The sequence below is a fragment of the Eptesicus fuscus genome, chromosome 13, assembly GCF_027574615.1.
Source record: "Eptesicus fuscus isolate TK198812 chromosome 13, DD_ASM_mEF_20220401, whole genome shotgun sequence".
Taxonomy (NCBI): Eukaryota; Metazoa; Chordata; class Mammalia; order Chiroptera; family Vespertilionidae; genus Eptesicus; species Eptesicus fuscus.
In genome coordinates this window covers 128,116-150,477 of record NC_072485.1, presented here as the reverse complement: position 1 = coordinate 150,477, position 22,362 = coordinate 128,116, and the positions used below count along the sequence as shown (strand labels likewise).

Genomic DNA, 22,362 nt, shown 5'->3' with positions numbered 1-22,362 from the left:
AGTTCTTTACAACAGCAATGTCATTTTTCATTTCCTCTTGGTTCTTCTTCATTTCCTCTTGGTTCTTACTCAAATTGGCGAATTTGTCTTCCATTCTTTTCAGTCACCTTATGACCATTTCTCTGAATTCTTTCTCTGAAAGGTTGCTTGCCTCCATTTTGTTTACTTCCTTTTCTCGTGATGCCTGCTTTTCTTTCTTATGTGGGCTGTTTCTTTGTCTCCCCATGGTCTCTCTTCTCTGGGTGTCTGGTTATGTAGTTCTCTCTCTCCTGCGTTGATTTAAAGGCACAAAATACAACACAACCAGGTACAACGCACAAGGCACTGAACTTAAATGTATTCATGATACTAATAACCCCAAATAAAGGTAATTACCAGAGAAAGGCAAATTAGGGGATATGAGAGAAAGAAGAAGAGAGGGGAAAAAAAGAAAAAGGAGTGCCAAAATGAAATTGGGAAAAGGAAAGAGAAAAATAAAGAGAATAAGAAAGAAAAGGGGAACAAACTATATATATATATGGTGAGAAAACTCCTATAGAACTGCCACTAATCCCAACAAATGCCAGCAACAAGTACTTGGAGATGAATACAAACTACAAACAACAACTAATATCAAGTGAGGCGAGGGAAAACAGAAGCAAAAAACAAAGCAAAAAAAAGAATAAGCAAAACAATCTCACAAGAAAGCATAAAAAAGTCAATATAATCAACATTCAAGCAAACAACAACAAAAGGACAGAGAGAAAAACAAATTTTTGGATAGTTTAAACAGAGAAGAGAGAGGTGTGTATGGACTTGGAGCAAGGGATTGAAAATTAGATATATAATTAGGGTGAAATTTTAACAGGGGGTAAAAAGAAAGAATAGGGGAAATCTCAAGCAGGAAAAGGGTAAGAGAAACAGGACACCAAAAGGGGAAAAGTGAGGAAGAGAGTGATGGCATAAAGGTAGAGTTGAGATAGAGTAAAATGATGCTAAAGGAAAGATGAAAATAGAATGTAGAACACTAATCCCAAAGTAAAATAAAGAGAAAATAAAATGACAGTTTTTTAAAGAAAAGGTAAAATAGTAGTTTGAAAATAAAAATGTAATAATTAAAAAGGTAAAATCAAGTGAGGAAAAAAAATTTAGTTTCTTAAGTAAAAGATGAAAAAAAAATAAAAAAATAAAATGTGCAGTAGTGAAGGTCATTCACTTCCTCTACTGTTCTGTGTGGCACGCCTGTTTCCCAGTCAGGACAGTATTGCAGTTCTCTGCATTCCACTGCTCCTCAGTGTTGTAAGCCAGTCCTGATTTTTAAGCAGGCAGTGTCTTAATTTCTTGTATTCCTTTATTTGTGATTACACAAGAGTCAATTTGTGATTCAGCCCCTGGGTGGCAGTGTTTCTGGATTGACCTCCGGGTCTATAGGTCCTCTCTAGCCAGTGCCTAGATCCTGCTTTCCCTGTGGCACTCAATACCGGTTTGTGGGAGTGGGTTGCCCCAGAGCTGGCTCTCCGATGGTCACTCCCCGCTCTGATCCCCAGGTTCCAGAAAAACAACTTTCCCCTGCAGTCTCCCAGGGTGTCCCCAACTGGGTGATCCTATGTATTGGGGTTAGTAATCAGAAGCAAGGATTTGAAGAGGAAAAAGCACAAGTGTGCGAACTCCGGGGCTGCACACAAGTCTGCGCAGTCCCCTTTCCCCCTTGGGTCTAAGCAGCCGGTACACTTTTAAAATTTTTTAGGCTGTCCTTTTGTGTCAGATCAAAGTGGGTTGCTTTTTAGAGATCCCTTCTGTTAGCAGCTCTGAGGACCCCCTTCCACATTCACGGATCACACCAGCCCCAACAGCCACGGACTTTTCTAGGCACAGACTTCCCTGGTCCTCCAGCTCCCGCAGTGCACATGTTTCTCTCTCCTGCTGGGATCAGAGACCCCACCTTCTCCCAGGCGAAATCTGACCTTTCCGTGGTGGAGTGTAGAACTCCTCTGAATCCGCGTGTTTGCGCCAATTGGGGACCGGTGTTCTGGGGTTCGCAGCTGTTCGGTGGGTGCCGCAGTTGTAGATTTTCAGGCTTCTGATAACATCCACTTTCCCCTTCAAGAGGGCGCGGTCTCCGCGTTCGAGCCTGTGGTTCCGGGAGGGAACCCAGGAGCATTGGAGGCTGCCCGGTCAGGAGAGCCCCGTCTGTCCGACAGTCCCCCACCTTCTCCTGGGGTATAGCTGTCCCTTAACTCACCAACAAATACTCCCCGTGTGACCCTCAGCTGTTCTTTCTATCTGCTCTGGGACAAGGCTCGGGACACGGCTATCTATTCCGCTGCCATTTTTTTCTTCCTCTCCTTTCTATCTCTTTTTACAACAGTTCCTTTAGCATTTCTTGCATTGCTGGCTTGCTAGTGATAAACTCCCTTAGCCTTTTTTTTGTCTGCGAAGCTCCTGATTTCCCCTTCAATTTTGCATGATAGCCTTGCTGGATAGAGTATTCTTGGATTCAGTCCCTTGCTTTGCATCACTTTTTATACTTCATTTCATTCCCTTCTGTCCTGATGTGTTTCTGGTTGAGAAATCTTTTTTTTTTTTTTTTTTTTATTTTTTTTTTATTGAGGTATTATATGTGTACATATCTTACTATTACCCCCCCACCCCACACCCACACATGCCCTCCCCCCCCAGAGTTTTGCATCCATTGTTTATGCTTATATGCATGCATACAAGTCCTTCGTTTGATTTCATAACTCCCCCACCTTTCCCAAACTTTCCCCCTGTAATTTGAAAGTCTGTTTGATGCTTTACTGTCTCTGTATCTATCTTTTTGTTCACCACTTTATAATGTTCTTTACTATCCCTAAATGAGTGAGATCATGTGGTATTGTTCCTTCATTGACTGGCTTATTTCACTTAGCATAATGTTCTCCAATTCCATCCAGGTTGCTGCAAATGATGAGAATTCCTTCTTTTTTATGGCAGCATAGTATTCCATTGTGTAGATGTACCACAGTTTTCCGATCCAGTCATCTGCTGATGGGCACCTAGACTGTTTCCAAATCTTAGCTATTGTAAATTGTGCTGCTATGAACATAGTGGTGCATATATCCTTTCTGATTGGTGTTTCTAGTTTCTTCGGATATATTCCCAGGAGTGGGATTACTGGGTCAAATGGGAGTTCCATTTTCAGTTTTTTGAGGAAACTCCATACTGTTCTCCACAGTGGCTGCACCAGTCTGCATTCCCACCAGCAGTGCACGAGGGTTCCTTTTTCTCCGCATCCTCGCCAACACTTGTTGTTTGTTGATTTGTTGATGATAGCCATTCTGACAGGTGTGAGATGGTACCTCATTGTTGTTTTGATTTGCATCTCTCGGATGATAAGTGACTTTGAACATGTTTTCATGTGTCTCTTGGCCTTCCTTCTGTCTTCTTTTGAAAATATTCTGTTTAGGTCTGTTGCCCATTTTTTTATTGGATCATTTATCTTCCTCTTATTAAGTTGCATAAGCTGCCTATAGATGTTGGAGATTAAACCTTTATCAGTGATAGCATTTGCAAATATGTTTTCCCATGCAGTGGGCTTTCTTGTTGTTTTTTTGATGGTTTCTTTTGCTGTAAAAAAGCTTTTTATTTTGATGTAGTCCCATTTGTTAATTTTCTCTTTAGCTTCCATTGCCCTAGGGGCAGTGAAGGTGAAGAAGTTCTTGTGGCATATGTCTGAGATTTTGTTGCCTGTGGATTCCTCTAGTATTTTTATGGTTTCCCGTCTTATGTTTAAGTCCTGTATCCATTTTGAGTTTATTTTTGTGTATGGTGTAAGTTGGTGATCTAGTTTCATTTTTTTGCATGTATCTGTCCAGTTTTCCCAACACCATTTATTGAAGAGACTGTCTTGACTCCATTGTATGTTCTTGCCTCCTTTGTCAAATATTAATTGAGCATAGTGGTTTGGGTCGATATCTGGGTTCTCTATTCTGTTCCATTGATCAATATGTCTGTTCTTGTGCCAGTACCAGGCTGTTTTGAGAACAGTGGCTTTGTAATACAGCTTGAAATCTGGTATTGAGATCCCACCTACTTTATTCTTCTTTCTGAGGATTGCTGAGGCTAGTCGGGGTCTTTTTTTATTCCAGATGAATTTTTGGAGAGTTCTTTCTAGGTCTGTGAAATATGCTGTTGGTATTTTGATGGGGAGTGCATTGAATCTGTAGATTGCTTTGGGTAGTATGGACATTTTAATGATGTTGATTCTACCAATCCAGGAACATGGTATGTTCTTCCATCTGTTTACGTCTTCCTCTATCTCTTTTTTCAGTGTCCTGTAGTTTTCTGCGTATAGGTCTTTTACCTCCTTAGTTAAGTTTATTCCTAGGTATCTTAATTTTTTTGGTGCGATGGTAAATGGGATTGCTTTTTTAGTCTCTCTTTCTGTAAGTTCATTATTGGTGTATAGAAAAGCCATAGATTTCTTGGCGTTAATTTTGTATCCCGCTACATTGCCGAATTCATTTATTAAGTCTATTAGTTTTTTGATGGAATCTTTTGGGTTTTTTATGTACAATATCATGTCATCTGCAAATAAGGACAGCTTCACTTCTTCTTTTCCAATTTGGATGCCTCTTATTTCTTCTTCTTGCCTAATTGCAATAGCTAATACTTCCAGTACTATGTCAAACAGGAGTGGTGAGAGTGGGCATCCCTGTCTTGTTCCTGTTCTTAGGGGAAATGGTTTTAGTTTTTGCCCATTGAGTATGATGTTTGCTGTGGGTTTATCATAAATAGCTTTTATTATGTTGAGGTATGAGCCTTCTATTCCCACCTTGTTGAGAGTTTTTATCAAGAAAGGGTGTTGGATTTTGTCAAATGCTTTTTCTGCATCTATTGATATGACTATGTGATTTTTATCTCTCAATTTGTTTATGTGATGTATCACGTTTATTGATTTGCGGATATTGTACCATCCTTGCATTCCTGGAATAAATCCTACTTGGTCATGGTGTATGATCTTTCTGATGTACTGCTGGAGCCGATTTGCTAGAATTTTGTTGAGGATTTTGGCATCAATGTTCATGAGGGATATTGGCCTGTAATTCTCTTTCATTGAGTTGTCTTTATCTGGTTTTGGTATTAGGGTGATGCTGGCTTCATAGAAGGAGCCTGGAAGTGTTCCTTCCTCTTGAATTTTTTGGAATAGTCTGAGGAGGATAGGTTTTAGTTCTTCCTTGAAAGTTTGATAAAACTCTCCTGTGAAGCCATCTGGCCCCGGGCTTTTGTTTGCCGGAAGCTTTTTGATGACTGCTTCAATTTCTTCCATAGTTACTGGCATGTTGAGCTGTTTAGAATCTTCCTGATTGAGTTTTGGAAGGTTGTATTTTTCTAGGAATATGTCAATTTCCTCTAGGTTGTCCAGTTTGTTGGAGTAGAGTTGTTCGTAGTATTTTGTAACAATCCTTTGTATTTCGTCGGGATCTGTTGTTATTTCACCTCTTTCATTCCTGATTTTGTTTATTTGGGTCCTCTCTCTTTGCTTCTTGGTGAGCCTGGCTAGAGGTCCATCAATCTTGTTTATCCTTTCAAAGAACCAGCTCTTGGTTTTGTTGATCTTTTGTATTGTTTCTTTGGTCTCTATGTCGTTTATCTCCGCTCTGATCTTTATTATTTCTTTCCTTCTGCTTACACTGGGTTTATCTTGTTGCTCTCTCTCTAACTCTTTGAGTTGTTGGGTTAGGTAATTTATTACCATTGTTTCTTGTTTTTTGCAGTAGGCTTGTAGAGCTATGAACTTCCCTCTCAGGACTGCTTTCGCTGTGTCCCATAGATTTTGGATTGTTGTGTTTTCATTGTCGTTTGTTGCCATGATGTTTTTTATTTCTTCCTTGATGTCTTTGGTAACCCAGTCATGGTTTAATAGCATGCTGTTTAGTCTCCAAGTGTTTGATTTCTTTGGGTTGTTTTTATTGTAGTTGATTTCCAGTTTTATGCCACTGTGATCTGAGAAGATACTTGATATGATTTCTATCTTCTTGAATTTGGAGAGACTTTGCCTATGTCCTAACATATGGTCTATCTTTGAAAATGACCCATGTGCACTTGAGAAGAATGTATATTCTGTGGCTTTGGGGTGAAATGTTCTGAAGATGTCGATTAATTCCATCTGTTCTAGTGAGTCATTTAGGATTGATGTTTCTTTGCTGATTTTTTGTTTAGAGGATTTGTCCAATGGTGATAGTGGGGTATTGAAGTCTCCTACTATGATTGTATTACTGTCAATCTCTCCTTTGATATCTTCCAGGAGTTTTTTAATGTATCTTGGTGCTCCTGTATTGGGTGCATATATGTTTACCAGAGTTATTTCTTCTTGTTGGATTTCTCCCTTTAGTATTATGAAGTGGCCTTCATTATCTCTTGTTATGTCCTTCACTTTGAGATCTAATTTGTCAGATATAAGTATTGCAACCCCAGCTTTTTTTTCATTTCCATTTGCCTGGAAAACCTTTTTCCATCCCTTTACTCTCAGTCTGTATGCATCCTTTTTTTTGAGGTGGGTTTCCTGTAGACAGCAGATATCTGGGTTTTGTTTTCTTATCCAGTCTGTTACCCTGTGTCTTTTGATTGGGGCATTCAATCCATTTACATTTAAAGTTATTATTGATAGGTACTTATTTGACGCCATTTTTATTCTATACCCCTGTGTACCTTCTTTGCTTCCTATTTCTTTATTTTTTTTTTTTTTTTACAGCAGACCCTTTAGCATTTCTTTCATTGCTGGTTTGGTGGTGATAAACTCCATTAGTCCTTTTTTGTCTGTGAAGCTCTTGATTTCACCTTCAATTTTGATTGATAGCCTTGCTGGGTACAGTATTCTTGGATTTAGACCCTTCCTTTGCATGACTTGGTATATTTCATTCCATTCCCTTCTGGCCTGATGAGTTTCTGTTGAGAAATCTGTTGCTAGTCTGATGGGGGTTCCTTTGTATGCAACTGTCTGTCTCTCTCTGGCCGCTTGTAAGATTCTTACTTTGTCGTTGGTGTTTGCCAACTTAACTATAATGTGCCTTGGCGTCGGTCTTTTGGGGTTCATTTTGCTTGGAACTCTGTGAGCTTCTTGGATTTGTGTGGGTTTTTTCTTCCCTATATCAGGGAAGTTTTCTGTTATTATTTCTTCAAACAGGTTTTCTATTCCTTGCTCAGTTTCCTTTCCTTCTGGCACCCCTATTATCCTGATGTTGTTTTGTTTTGTATTGTCCCGAAGTTCCCTTACGCTCTCCTCAATCTTTCTAATTTTTGTTTCTAGAAGCTGTTGTAATTGGGTATTTTTTTCCATCTTGTCTTCTAGCTCACTTATGCGGTCCTCTGCTTCATCTAGTCTACTCTTGATGCTTTCTATTGAGTTCTTTACAGCAGCGATGTCATTTTTCATTTCTTCTTGGTTCTTCTTCATTTCTTCTTGGTTCTTACTCATATTGTCGAATTTGTCTTCCATCCTTTTCAGCCACTTTATGACCATTTCTCTGAATTCTTTCTCTGATAGGTTGTTTGCCTCTAAATCGTTTACTTCCTTTTCTGGTGATGCCTGCTTCTCTTTCCTGTGGGGGCTGTTTCTTTGTCTCCTCATGGTCTCTCTTCTCCGGATGTCTGGTTATATAGATTTCTCTCTCTGGCGTTGATTTAAAGGTATAAAATACAACACAACCAGGCACAACAGACAAAGCACTGAACAGAATTGTATTCACGATATTAATAACCTCCAATAAAGGTAACCACCAGAGAAAGACAAATTAGGGAATAGGAGTGGAAGAGGGAGAGTAAAAAGAAAGAACAACAACGAAAAAAAAAAACAACAAAGAGTGTGAATCTGAACTTGGGAAAAGAGCAGAAAGAAAGAAAAGAAAAAGAAATAACAGAAAAGTAAAAGAAAAGAAAAAAAAAGTAAGAGAGACAAGAATGATCCTAAGAGAGAAAAGGGGAACAAACTATATATATGGGGAGTAAACTCCACTAGAACAACCACTATTCCCAGCAAATTCCAGCAACACGAGCCTGGAGATTAAAACAAACTGCAACAGCAGCTAATATCAAGTGAGGCAAGGGAAAACAAAAGTAAAAAACAAACAAAAACAAAGCAAACAAAAGAACCAACCAAACCAACAAAAAGAATAATCAAAACAATCTCATAAAAAAGCATAAAAATTCAATCTAATCAACATTCAAGCAAACAACAACAAAAGGCCCGAGAGAAAAATAATTTTTTTAAGGTAGCGTAGAGAGAGGTTTGTATGGATTTGGAGCAGGGGGTTGGGAATTAGATATATAAGTAGGGTGAAGTTTTAGCAGGGAGTAAACTGAAAAAGTAGGGAAAATCTAAAGCCAGAAAGGGTTAAGATAAACTGGGGACCAAAGGGGAAAGGTTAGGAGGAGAGTGATGGCATAATGTTAGCTTTGAGATAGGGTAAAGCGATTGTAAGGGAAAGATGCAAATCGAATGTAGGACACTAATCCAAAAATAAAAGAAAGAGAAAATCAAATGACATTAAAAAAAAAAAAGTAAAATAATAGTAATAATAGTGCTGATTGAAAATAAAAATGTAATAATTAAAAAGGTGAAAATCGAGTGAGGAAAAAGAAAAAAAAATTAGTTTCTTAAGTAAAAGATGCAAAAAATGAAAATAAAAAATATGAGAATAAAAAATTTAAAAAATTGAAAAAAGAATTGAAAATTAAAAAATAGGAAGACTAAAATGTGCAGTAGCGTCTGTCATTCACTTCCTCTATTATTCTGTTTGGTACGCCTTTTTCCCAGTCTGGGCGGTATTTCAGTTCAGCTTCATTCCAGGGCTCCTCAGTGTTGGAAGCCAGTCCTGCTTTTTAAGCCAGCCGTGTCTTAATTTCTCGTATTTATTTTTTATTACACCAGAGACAATTAGCGTTTCAGCCCCTGGGTGGCAGTGTTTCTGAATTGACTTCCGGGCCTCTCTAGCTCTTTTTTTTTTTTTTTTTTCCCCTCTATGGCACTCACTACTGGTTTGTGGAGGTGTGCGCCTCAGAGCTTGTGGAGGTGTGCGTCTCAGAGCTGCCTCTCTGATGGTCACACGCAGCTCTGGTCCCCAGGTTCCGAAAAAACACCTTGCCCCTGCAGTCTTTCAGGGTTTCCACCTGGGTTTTTCTATGTGTTGGGCTTAGCAATCAGAGTCGGAAAGAGCCCAGTTGTGCGGACCGTGGGTCTGTGCGCCAGACTAAGGAGCCTGCACTCCTTTGAAAATTCTTAGTCTGACCCTCCTCGTCAGATTAAAATGAGTTGCTTTCAAGAGGTCACTTCTGTTAGCAGCTCAGAAGACCCCCCTCCTCATTCACGGATCACGGCAGTTCCAACTGCCGCTGATTTTTCTAGGCACAGACCTCCCGGCTCCTGCCGGTCCTGCGGCTGCCGCGCTTCCCTCACCCAGCGCTTCCCTCACCCACCGCGGGGATTAGAAACCGCACCTTATTTCAGGCGAAATCTGACCTTTCCGTGGTGCAGTGAAGAGTTTCTTTGAATCCGAATGTTTGCGCTGATAGGGGACCGGTGGTCTGGTGCTCCCAGCAGTTCAGTGTTTGCAGTTGTCGCAGAAAGTCAGGTTTCCACTAAAATCCTCCTTTCCTTGCAAGATGGCGAGGCGCCCGGTGAGCCCGCAGCTCCGGGAGGGGACCCAGCCCCTGTGGGTGCTGCGCGGTCAGAGGAACACTGCCCAGCACTCCCCTGCCTTCTCCTGGAGTTTAGCTGTCCCTTGGCTTGCCCACATACACTCCCTCTGCGAGCCTCTGCTGCTCCGACTCTCCGCCCCAGGAACAGACTCCAAACCGGACTCTATTCCGTCGCCATTTTCTCCTTCTCCCGAGAAATCATTTGATAATCTAATGGGAGACCTTTTGGAGGTAACTTTGTTTCTCTCTTGCATTCTTTAAGATTCTTTTTTTTTAAAAATTTAATAAATCTTTAATGTTCAGATTATTACAATTGTTCCTCTTTTTCCCCCACTACCTCCCATCCACCCGGTTCCCACCCTACCCTCTGCCCTTACCTCCTCGCCACTTTCCTCATCCATAGGTGTATGATTTTTGTCCAGTCTCTTCCCGCACCCCCCCACACCCCTTTTCCCCTGAGAATTGTCAGTCCACTCCCTTTCTATGCCCCTGATTCTATTATATTCACCAGTTTATTCTGTTCATCAGATTTTTTATTCCATTGGTTTTTAGATTCCCTTGTTGATTGACATGTATTTGTTGTTCATAATTTTTATCTTTACCTTTTTCTTCCTCTTCTTAAAGAATACCTTTCAGCATATCATATAATACTGGTTTGGTGGTGATGAACTCCTTTAGCTTTTTCTTGTCTGTGAAGCTCTTTATCTGACCTTCCATTCTGAATGATAGCTTTGCTGGGTAGAGTAATCTTGGTTGTAGGTTCTTGCTATTCATCACTTTGAATATTTCTTGCCACTGTCTTCTGGCCTGCATAGTTTCTGTTGAGAAATCAGCTGACAGTCGTATGGGTCCTCCCTTGTAGGTAACTAACTGTTTTCCTCTTGTTGCTTTTAATATTCTCTCTTTGTCTTTTGCTCTTGGCATTTTAGTTATGATGTGTCTTGGTGTGGTCCTCTTTAAATTCCTTTTGTTTGGGGTTCTGTGCACCTCCTGGACTTGTAAGTCTTATTTCTTTCACCAGGTGGGGGAAGTTTTCTGTCATTATTTCTTCAAATAGGTTTTCAGTATCTTGCTCTCTCTCTTCTTCTGGCACCCCCATAATTCTGATGTTGGTATGCTTGAAGCTGTCCCAGAGGCTCCTTACACTGTCTTCAAATTTTTGGATTCTTTTTTCTTTCTGCTTTTCCGTTGTTTTTTTTTTTTGTTTTTTTTTTTGCTTCTTTGTATTTCAGATCTTTGACTTGATTCTTGCGTTCCTCTAGTCTGCTGTTAGGTCTCTGTATGATATTTTTTATTTCAGTCAGCGTATGTTTAATTTTTAGTTGGTCCTTTTTCATATCCTCAAGGGTCTTGCTAAATTTATCAGCCTTTTCTAGGAAATTCTTGAAAAACCTTATAACCGTGGTTTTGAACTCTATATCCAGTCATTTGCTTTCCTCCTTTTTTTTCGTTTGTGATCTATTTCTTTGTCACCACATTTTCTCTCCTTCCCTGAGTTGGTAGAGTAGCTTTGTGTGGTAGGTGTCCCATATGGCCCAGTGGCTCAGCCTCCCCAGTTATTAGAGGTGGACATTCTTGGTGCACCCCTTTATGGACTATGTGTACAGCCTTGTGGTATTTAAGTCTTGATTGTTGTTGGTATCACTGGGAGGAATTGACCTCCAGGCCAATTGGCTGTGAGGATCAGCTGTGTCCACGCCAGGAGAACTTCTGTGCTGGAGATGGCCTTATGAGACAACACTTGCAAAATTGCAAAAGCCTTTGTGCTCAGCTTGGATGGGGCAGAGTCTCAGGGCTGAGTAGACAGCCTTGGCTTCCCATCAGCCCTGCCCTATGAGGCCCCTGGGTCTTAGTGTCCTTCGGTAATCGCTGCAAGCACCTCTGAGAGAAAGCCGCCCTTGAGTCTTGCCCGCCATCAGACAGTCCATTTTCTTCTCCACTGAATCTGGATTCCCAGATTCTCGCCCGGAACTGTAGTTCAGCGCAGCCGGGAGCCTCTGTCTCTGTCCTGCTAGAGAAAGCCAGCGGCACACTCAGCAGTCAGTCCTCTATGTGCGCACTCTCATGCGCCTCCAGACCTCTGCCTCTCGCGGCTACCAAGTTTCTGTGTGCTTTTTCTTTTCCTGACAGTCCAGATTCTCCCCGTATGAGTCTGGGTCCTCAGGGTCTCGCCCAGAACTGGGGTTCAGTGCAGTTGGAACTGGGGTTCAGTGTAGTCGGGAGCTTCCTTCTCCCTCCCGCTTGAGAAAGCCAGCCAGGCACTCAGCTGCCCTTCCTCTCTGCGTGCATGTCTCCATACCTCAGCCTTTTGCAGCTCCTCTGAGTCTCGGTGTGCTTTTCTCTTTCCTTCTATTTGTAGAATTTCCACTCAGCCAGCTTTCCTGTGGTTCTGGATGATGTCCGTTCTGTCTTTTAGTTGTAGTTTTGAAATTGTTGTGCCAGGCAGCAGTTTACGTGTTTACCTATGCCGCTATCTTGTTTTTTCTTCTTTTTAAGATTCTTTCTTTGTCATTAATGTTTGCCATTGTATTTAGGACATGTTTTGGTGTGGGTCTTTTGGGGTTTATCTTGTTTGGGATTCTTTGTGCTTGTGTGACTGTTTCTTCCCAAAATCAGAGAAGTTTTCTGTCATATTTCTTCAAATAGGTTTTCTAATCCTTGCTCCTTTTTGTCTTTCTAGTGCCCCTATTATACATATGTTACTTCGTTTCATGTTTTTGTAAAGCTCCCTTAGGCTCTCCTCCTGCTTTCTAATTTTTTTCCAATTTCTCTTTATAAACCTTTTAGATTGTGTGTGTTTTTCTGCCTTGTCATATCTTCTAACTCACTAATGCAGTCCTCCGCTTCTTCTAGTCTACTGTTGAAACCTTCCATTGTGTTTTTTATTGTATCTATACAATTTTGCATTTCCTCTTGATTCTTACATAAGTTGTTGATTTTTCTCCTCAATTCAGTTTATGAATTGTGTGACCTTTTCTCAGAATTATTTTTCTGACATATTGCATGCTTCCGTTTTATTTAGTTCCTTTTCTGGTGATTTACCAGGGCTGACCTGTAGACCCAGAGCGATGGATGAACAGATTGCTCTGACACATGTTTCTGTGAAAGAGAGGTTAAGACACTACTTGGCTATTGCTGCCAAGGAGCCCTGTTCATCTTCCTCCCTTGGCTTTTATTGTCATAACAGCTTGAACTAAAAGTAACCTCTCGATACAATCAGCAGGTGAGCATCCTTGAGAAAATATATGCTTCTATAAGGTCAGGTCTTTAAAGACTAAATATAGAGATTCTAGCCAAATTCTAGTCCAATCTAGCCCCGGGGGATTGGACTTGTTTGGAAAAGTCGAGGTAGGGGCTGCCACCTTCAGCAAGGTCCCCTCAGAGGCCCCCGACCTTTCAAATAATCCTCCTTATAGACATTCCAACCAAGTCCAGTGCTCTCCCGCATCTCTCCCCTTTTGTTTTCTTGGCTGTAGAGGACAGAGGGAGATGGTGAACTTTCTGCTTTGGAAGGTTGGGGTCTGCGAAGCACATTTACTGCTCAATTTCTGATTTTGTAGACTGAAAAAAATAGAGAATTACAATGACACCAGTGGTTAGTTTAATTAAGAAGACAGGGTGCTTACAAGCATTAAATCTTTCCTTCTAGCAAGATATAGGGAACAGGATGATAAAAGGGAAGGGGCAAGGGTGCGGGATGTAGCTACGTGCAGGCCTGGGGTCTGTAGACATAGCTATTGTCAGGCGATGAGATGATGTTGGCGAGTTGATGTTGATTTCTGGTGGGTCAGTCTGACCATGCTTACTGGTTGTGTTTGCTGGATTCATAGCTGAATTACCTCTCTAATAACTTCGCATAGGCTTTGAAAAGACAACTTTAGGGAAAACTTAACCCCCTATTCACATATAAGGATATGTGTTCTAAGATCTACACTAATAAAAGAGAAAGATGCAAATTGACTGTACCTCTGTGACACCTACCAGCCAATCAGGAGTGAATATGCAAATTAACCCAACAGAGATGGAAGGTTAATTTGCATACACAGGCGTATAGTGCCTGGGCAGGGTGGCACGCCTGTTATGAGGCGGAGGGCAGGGGCAGAAGGAGCTCCAGGAGCGAAGACTGCAAGCTCCCAGCCCGGGCGCCGTGAGCGAAGACTGCAGGTTCCCCGGCTGCGGGGCGGGAACTTGCGCCTCGTCGCCATGGGAATGCAGTGGATGTTCACACCGAGCGGCGGGGGGCGGTGCAGGGAGCTTGCAGTCTTCGCTCGTGGCGCTCGGGCCGGGAGTGAAGGCTGCACACTTCCGGCTGGCTGGGAGCAGACTGCAGGTTCCCCGGCTGGTCAGAGCCAAGACTCGAGCCGTAGCGAAGGCCTGGCTCCTGGGTGCCGGAGGAAGACGGGTGCCATCAGCCAGGTGAAGGAAGGCCTGTTCTAGCACAAATCTTTGTGCAGCGGGCCTCTAGTTTAAAACAGTATGATTACTTTTCAAATTAATTCAGGTGCTCTCTTTATTAGATTTATTATTTAGTATACTTACAATTCCTTTTAAGATTTCTCTTTATAAACCTTTTGGGACCTTTATAAACATTCTTACAACTTTCACAATTATTCTTAAGTATTCGTACTCTCATTTCCTCTCTTCCTGTTATATTCCTTTTTTTACATCTCTTTTCACAATTTTACCTCCTCAACTTTAGTTCTCCTTTAATTGTACAGACCCTCTGTAACTTATACATACCTTTTAAAATTTATATATACCTTTTATAACTCTTCTGTAACTTACACATACCCTTTCAGTTTGTCTACTTCACTTTCTGTTTCCTTTATCTTTATACCTTCTATTATACGAAAACTATAAATTCCTTCTAATTGGTTATGATTAAAGCTTAGTTCTACACAGGTTCCTCTATGCCTAGCTTCAGAGCAGTTGGAGTGGTGAGAAGTATGTCTATCTCTCCTCTAGTTGGCCTATCGTCCTTGCTTATGCCTGTCTAACTGCCTACCACATCCCCCTCAAGGGTCTTGGCTCTGAATTCTTTCAGGGAAAGGGGACACCGTGTTTCTTCTGTAGCTGCCTCGTGCTGAGGCGGGGCAGAGGTTTCTCTCAGAGCCGAGAGATACTTGCTCTCTGTCAGGTGGACGATGAGGCCTAGGCACAGAAGGAGGTGGCAATGGTACCTAGAGGTGGTATTCCCTAGTTACAAGTAAGGCTTGTAATCTAGTGGAGACAAACTGTGTTATAAAATTTAGTTTTATTGAGCAAACGTTAGAACAGTTTCTAATAATTTCCTGTTGAAACATTTGTTCTCCCTAAAATCATCCTTATTAAGTCTAGTTATAATTTGACCTGATTGTTTGCATGAACACAATAAGAATAACAGTTGAGCCAAGACCGGTTTGGCTCAGTGGATAGAGCGTCGGCCTGCGGACTCAGGGGTCCCGGGTTCGATTCCGGTCAAGGGCATGTGCCTGGGTTGCGGGCACATCCCCAGTGGGAGGTGTGCAGGAGGCGGCTGATCGATGTTTCTCTCTCATCGATGTTTCTGGCTCTCTATCTCTCTTCCTCTCTGTAAAAAATCAATAAAATATGTTTTAAAAAAAAAAGAATAACAGTTGATTACATAAGCTATTTTTTTTTAAAAAAAGTGCTTTGCTGGGATCTCATGAGAAAGTGTATTCCCAGAGCTAAAAAGCCAAGCCACACAGTTGCCATCAGGCTTTGCCTGCAATATCTACAGAATTGGGGTGCATTCCTAAAGTTGAGGTCCCCATAGATGTCTTGAGGTTTCTTTCATGCCATCTCCCAGGAAAGCAAACTTCGTTCCTCACCTGGAAAGACTGCCATGAACCACGTGACCAATCAAGGGACCAGACTGTTTATCTCAGGGGCATATCGGCTTCAAAGTCACTCTTCATTCCTTAGAGCTTTCCAGTGACATCCAGAGTCCGGGCACGTCTCTCTCAGACGTGGCATTCCAGCCAAGTTTTGGTTAATAAAACCACAATTGGAAACTGACTCATGTCCTGCTACGAAGAAATCAGATTCTTATTGGATTCATGCAAACAAGTGTATTGCATTAGAACAAAAATTACTAAAACTATAATTATTTTTAGTTCATTTAGTCCTATACTGAAATTTCTTTGCTCCTGATTTTTCTTGCTAGTATTTCTATAAATTTAGATACTTTATAGAGTAATATAAATGACTTGGAATCTTGTCCTTCTTACAAAGCACAATATTATACAATATTATAACTTATAACACTTGGTTATAAATGAAAGCATATTAGAATCTATTTAATATATAATATATATATATATATATATATATATATAGGAGAGAGAGAGAGAGAGAGAGAGAGAGAATATAAATTTTATTTCCTTATTTGACAGAGCTTCCCATATACCTTAAGTATAAAATTTTTCTTCATAAGGAGAGAAAGCAAATCTTAAAATTTAAACCCTGGGAATGTAATCAAATACATTATATATTATTATTAAAGAGTGTTAAGTAATCTATTCATTAAAGTATTCAATTTCCTGATTAATATAACAATTATTTTAATATATATAAAACCTTTGCGTCCTAGGCAAATACAGGAAAAACCTTTTTTTCCTTGCTTTCAGAAATAGGCTTATTTTTCCAATGGAAAACATACATCCTTAAGAAGTATAACAGAGAGAGTGAATTCCTTAGCTGAGAAACAATTCCTTGGAACTTGGAAATCCCAAGTGGGCTCCAATGACTTACTGCACAGTTACTTTCATCTTCTTACTCTTCGTTTTCGAGGGCCCGCTGCATTCCGTTGCGTTCCTTGGTACTCACACAGGGGCACCACTTTGCAGGGGCTGACTCTCCAACCCTGAGCGACGGATGCGTGATGACTCTCACGCACGCACGTTCTGAGAGAGGCTAAGGCACTGCTTGGCTGTCGCCGCCAAGTACCCTGTTCACCTGCCTCCCTTGGCTTTTATTGTCACAACAGCCTGAACTGAAATTAGCCTCTAGATGCAGTCGGCAGGTGAGCGTCCCTGAGAGGGCTCGTGCTCCTACAAGGTCGGGTTTGAAGACTAAACACAGAGATTCTAGCCAGACACCCGGGGCTCGGACTTGTTTGGAAAAGTCAAGGCAGAGGCTGCCGCCTTCGGCAAGGTCCCTCCAGAGGCCCCGACCTTTCAGAGAATCCTCCTGACAGATCTTCCCACCAGGTCCCGTGCTTCCCTGTAGCGATTCATCCTTTTCTTTCCTTGGGGGGTTGTGTCTTTGTCTCCCCATTTTTGCTGTCTCTTTCTGGCCCTGGGCACCCTGCTTGGGGTTGAGAGGTTGCAGACCCTCTCGGGGCAGCCGTCTGGACATCGTTAGCCCAGGGGCTGGGTCTGCCTGGGGTCTCAGCCTTGGTGGTCTCTGCTGCGTTGTAGCCCGCTCGCCCACAGACCCGGTCCCTCAGCTGTCTGCCTCAGGGGCTCAGGGCGGCGGGAGCACGTGCACAGCCCTCTGGCGGGCCCAGAGCCCTCTGGCGTGCGTTTCTCTGAGCAGCCCCGGCGCCTGGGGCAGGGTGGCACCCTAGGTCCCTTTGCCAGCGCACTTGCAGCGCAGTCCTGTGGCCCCTGGCTGGGGACACCCACTTGCTCCGGGTCGCCCTGGCAGTGCTCTCCTGTGTCCCAGAGTGAGGCGTGTGCTGGTTCCTCCAGGCACCCCGGGGAGAAGCAGGTGCGGGTTGCTCTGGGTCGCGGTCAGAGCCCCCCTGTGACCCGAGTGGGGCGCGCGCTGGGTTACTCCGTGTTGCCCCCGCAGCGAGACCCCGGCTCAGGGCGGAGTGGGCGCAGTCCTCGCTTTGTGGTGGTCCACAGCGAGGTGTCTGCTCCGTCCCCTCCTCAGCGCGGAGCGAGGTGCACGTTGTGTTGCTCCAGTTTAGCAGATGCAAATACTAAGCGTTGTCCCAACGCTTTGTCCCAGCGCTTAGGGGGAAAAACTGCAGTGACATGGGACTTACTTAATTTGTAGCTTGTTTCAATGACTACTACTTTGCAGATGACTCCCAAAACTTTATAGCCCCACTCTTTTTGCTCAGCTGCTGTCAGATTTAAGCCAACTTTGTTCGTTTCTATTTCTTCCGAAATTGTTACTTCTCTTCATACTCTGGTGTCTTTGAATTTAATATCTGTGGTCTTTAAACATCCCAGATGTTTTACATTATCCATTAACTAGAGGCCTGATACACGAAATTTGTGCATTGCGGGGGGAGGGGGGGCGTTCCTCAGCCCGGCCTGCGCCCTCTCGCAATCTGGGACCCCTCAAGGGACATCCCTCTTGCAATCCAGGACCCTTGTTCCTAACCACCCACCTGCTCACTCCTTACCGCTTGGCTCACCACTCCTTACCGCTTGGCTCACCACTCCTTACCGCTTGGCTCACCACTCCTTACCGCTTGGCTCACCACTCCTTACCGCTTGGCTCACCACTCCTTGGCACTGCCACCGAGGCTGGAGCGGCTCCCGCTACCACCGCTGCGCTCCCCAGCCGTGAGCCCGGCTTCTGGCTGAGTGCCGCTCCTGCTGTGGGTGCACACTGACCACCAGGGGGCAGCTCCTGTGATGAGCATCTGCCCCCTGGTGGTCAGTGCGCGTCATAGCGACCTGTCATTCTGGTTGTTCTGTCGTAATGGTCGCTGGGCCTCTACACTGCCTATTTCATGCTGAATTTTACACAGTGAATTGACAAAGGGATGTTCTGTTTCCTGGAGTAATATCTGTAATTTATTTTTGTAATTTTGTCATTTTTGTTTCTGTAGCAGTGTTTTATGTGATGGCTTTAAATTTAAATTTTCATTGTGCCTGTGATTTTCAGCCAGGAATGATCCTATCCCTGGGACACTCGATAATATCTAGAAACATTTCTGATTGTCGTGGCGGGGAGGCTATTCCTGGCACCCATAGGTGTGCAGAGGGAAGGATGCTGGTACACACTTTACAGTGCACAGCACGGCTCCCACACAGCATTACTGTCCAAAATACCACAGTGCAGGGCTGGAAGAGCTGCTCTGTGCACTTAGGAAAATTAATGAAAAATGAAAAAGTAAGGGTTAGCGACAGTTTTCAATATGTGACATTAATAGAAATCTTTGTATTAACATCTGCAAATTTTGTATTATCATTTCTACTCTGATGTTTCCTTTGCCCTGATGTCTTCACTCACAAATTTAAAATATAACTTCTTAATATTTAACAATTTATATAAGCTAATTTTATTTTTTCTGTAACAAGGTCTAGACATGTATGAAGTAATAAATGAAGTATCCTGAGAGTGATTGAAATCAGATAACCAGGGGTGTAGTGAGCAAAGAATGTCTATTATCTCCAGGAGAATTGTGCCCCTCACCCCCAAATACTGTTGTAGTTTGTTTGCTGCTGTGGTTCATGGCCTTGAAAACTGGAGAACCACTCTTTTGAGAGGAAAGTACATAAAGAAAACAAATAAAAAGAAGTCACACCTGTTCGGTAAACCACATCTTTATTCCTTCTCTGAATTTGATGACAGGTAATTTTTTTGTTTCTTTTCTCTGAATATCACCAGGACACTCAGTCACTTATCGGGAGCCCTGCGACCCACACAGCACCTCACATTATTGGAGCAGAGGATGATGATTTTGGTACTGAACATGAACAGGTGATCATATTTTTTTCTAAAAAAAAACACATTAATTTTCTGAGATACTTGATTATTGTAAAAATGAACACTTTTTGGACATTAACTAAAATTAACTGGTTAACTAGTGGGTTAGTTGCTTATTTTAGCTTTAATCAATAAGAATGACTTTGCTTTTAAAATCCTAAGTACTTCATTTTAGGAGGGGGAGGTGTTATTGTAAAGGTTGTTTTTCTTTTTATTGCACATCCCAATTGTTTATTGATGGTATATAGGAATATGATTGGCTCGGTGTTTCCAGGAGCTTTTTAAAATAGCTCTTTTGGCGCCCTGGCCAATGTGGCTCAGTGGGTAGAGCATCGGCCCACAAACCAAATGGTTGCGGCTTCAAGTCCTGGTCAAGGGCAACCTCTGTTGCAGGTTTGATCCCGCACCCCAGGGCACATGTGGGAGGCAACCAACCGATGTGTCTCTCACATCAATGTTTCTCTCTCTCTCCCCCCCACCTCCCTTCCACTCTCTTTAAAAAAGCACTGGAAAAAGATATCCTCGGGTGAGGGTTAACAACAACAACAAATTTGTGATTTTCTCCATAGGCAGCCATGGTGTCTGTGACTAGAGACAGCCTTTTTGTTTCCAATCTGTTTATCTTTTATTTCTTGTTGTTGCCTTCACTGGACTGATTGACTCCAGTAATGCGGTTGAACTGGAGTGGTGGGCAGCACGTCTTGGCATTATTACTAAATAATAATAATAACGATTAGTCTTCCATCAGACACTGTAATCAAGTTAGCTGTAGGCTTTTCACAAACACTTTTCATTACAGATTAAGGAAGTTTCCTTCTATTCCTAGTCTGCTGAGAGTTTTTATCATGAATGGATATTGAATGTTATTGAACGAGTGAGATGATTATATTAGTCTCCTAATATGGATTGATATTAGCCTGTTGAGCCAGCTCTGCATTCCAGGATAAACCCTAATTGGCACTAATGCATTTTCCTTTTTAGACGTAGCTGATTCAATTTGCCATTATTTTGCTGAGGATTTTTGTGTCTGTGTTTATGGGGGATATTATTGTGTAGTTTTTGTTGTTGTTGTTGTTGTTGTAATTTGTTTGGTTTTAGTAGTTGGGTATTGCTGGCTGCCTAGGATGAATAAGAAGTGCTACCTCAGCCCAGCCAGTATGGCTCAGTGGTTGAGCATGACCTGTGAACCAGGAGGTCAGGGTTCGATTCCCTGTCACAGCACATGCCCAGGATGCAGGCTCGATCCCCAGTGGGGGGCGTACAGGAGGCAGCAAGTGTTACTGCCTCTTGTATTTTCTTTCTTTTTTTAATAAGAATTGTGGACTTATTAGGTCATCTGGAAAAGCAGGTGGGCTGAGCCCACGATGGTGTCGGCCTCCTCTTGTGTTTTCTAAGAGAGATTGTATGGGATTGGGACTATTTCTTAGATTAACTTTAGTCTCACCGTAATTTATTTACATGTAAAATTATATGAAAGTTGTGATTTTAGTTACCTTCATTTTAATGATTGCTATTTTCTGTACGGTAAGGAATATATACATTTATTATAGGCCAGTGTTACTTAAAGTGATACAACTTTATTTTCTACCACCATTTCTGTGATTAGTTCAAAAGAAAAGGAAAAGAGCTGGTTTCTTATTAGGCAGAGTCTTCCAGGACATTTGCAGGATGCTGAGAGGTAGGTGTGTGCTGACTCCGAGATGCCTCAGCTCCTTGGTAATTATCTCCTAACCTGCATTCTCCCAGGATGGCCTTCCTCCCAGCCTCTCCCCTGAAAGTGCTCGTGCCAGAGGAAAAGATTCCATAGCCTGTGTTGCTAGTAAATTCTAGTGAAAGTTCTCCAATCTTGAATTTGTTACGGTAGATCTAAGTAGATTTTGATAGTTCTGCTTAGTTGAGCTCACGTGAGCTCGTGTGTTGGAGTCACTGATGTGTAATTGTTTCCTTTTCTAGATCAATGGGCAGTGCAGCTGTTTCCAGAGCATTGAACTGCTGAAATCCCGCCCTGCTCACTTGGCTGTTTTTTTACACCATGTAGTTTCACAGTTTGACCCTGCGACATTGGTAATATATTTTACAATTTAGCACATTCAAAGTTTTTACATTGATTAATAAACCATAAAACTTTTCACTTCTGTGAAATAAGTGGAAACACTTTTTTCAGTTTTCTAAACATATAAGGATAGACATGAAAGATACTTAAAATGTTATTTATTTTTTTAAGCACTTTGTTGAATGTTTTAACTATTACTGTTTCCTTTGTTCTGGTACATTGTTTATGGTGACTTGCCTGTTCCAAACATTCATACACTATGAGAATATAACAGATTATATTTTTCAAGATTTCTCACTTATCTTCTTCATTTTCTTCTTTACTACAGCTCTGTTATCTCTATTCAGACCTTTATAAACAGACCAATTCCAAGGAGACTCGTCGTATCTTCCTTGAGTTCCATCAGTTCTTCCTGGATCGATCTGCAGTAAGTTGCCAAGTTACTAGTAAACTTTTGGCTCTAGTACATTGAGTTATCGGCCTCCTACTTCCAGTCTTCCCTCCCATTTGACTTTTTTCTTTCACTTTTTTTTATTATTTTAAAAATTGATTTTAGGGATGGTGTGGGGGGAGAGAGAGAATGAGAGAGAGAGAGAGAGGAGAGTAGAGAGAGAGAGAGAGAGAGAGAGAGAGAGAGAGAGAGAGAGAAAGAAACATTGATCGGTTGCCTCCCTCCATATTTTTGGACTTTATTGTGCTTTGTGACATCTGTCAGTTATTGATTACTCTTGTCTTTTTTTTTTTATCATTTCTAAATTAGTTGTAGTCATATCTATTGTCACATGTGTATGATTAGGATGAGGGAATAAAAAGAGAACACAAAGATATGCATTTATATGTCAGGATCCAAAAGGTAACACTTGCATACTTGAACTCCGCTTGGTCTCTTTGAAGTTTTTAGGTACAAGTTTAACTAAAAAGTGGTGAAAACTATCTTACTTACATAAATGATAGTAAATGGCAATAGTGTTTCCTAAGAG

The 22,362-nt window shown here is 41.9% G+C and overlaps 1 protein-coding gene across 4 annotated transcripts in view; it reads left to right on the top strand.

The window, feature by feature from the left end:
- The window catches only part of ARHGEF12 (Rho guanine nucleotide exchange factor 12), a 250,615-nt gene that overhangs the window by 142,088 nt on the left and 86,165 nt on the right, over positions 1-22,362 (top strand). For all 4 annotated transcript variants that reach the window (XM_008150189.3, XM_028158388.2, XM_028158387.2 and 1 more), the window contains 3 exons: positions 19,231-19,323; positions 21,283-21,393; positions 21,711-21,809. In XM_008150189.3, the coding sequence (XP_008148411.2) occupies positions 19,231-19,323; positions 21,283-21,393; positions 21,711-21,809 (303 nt within the window). The remainder of the gene's footprint in view (positions 1-19,230; positions 19,324-21,282; positions 21,394-21,710; positions 21,810-22,362) is intronic.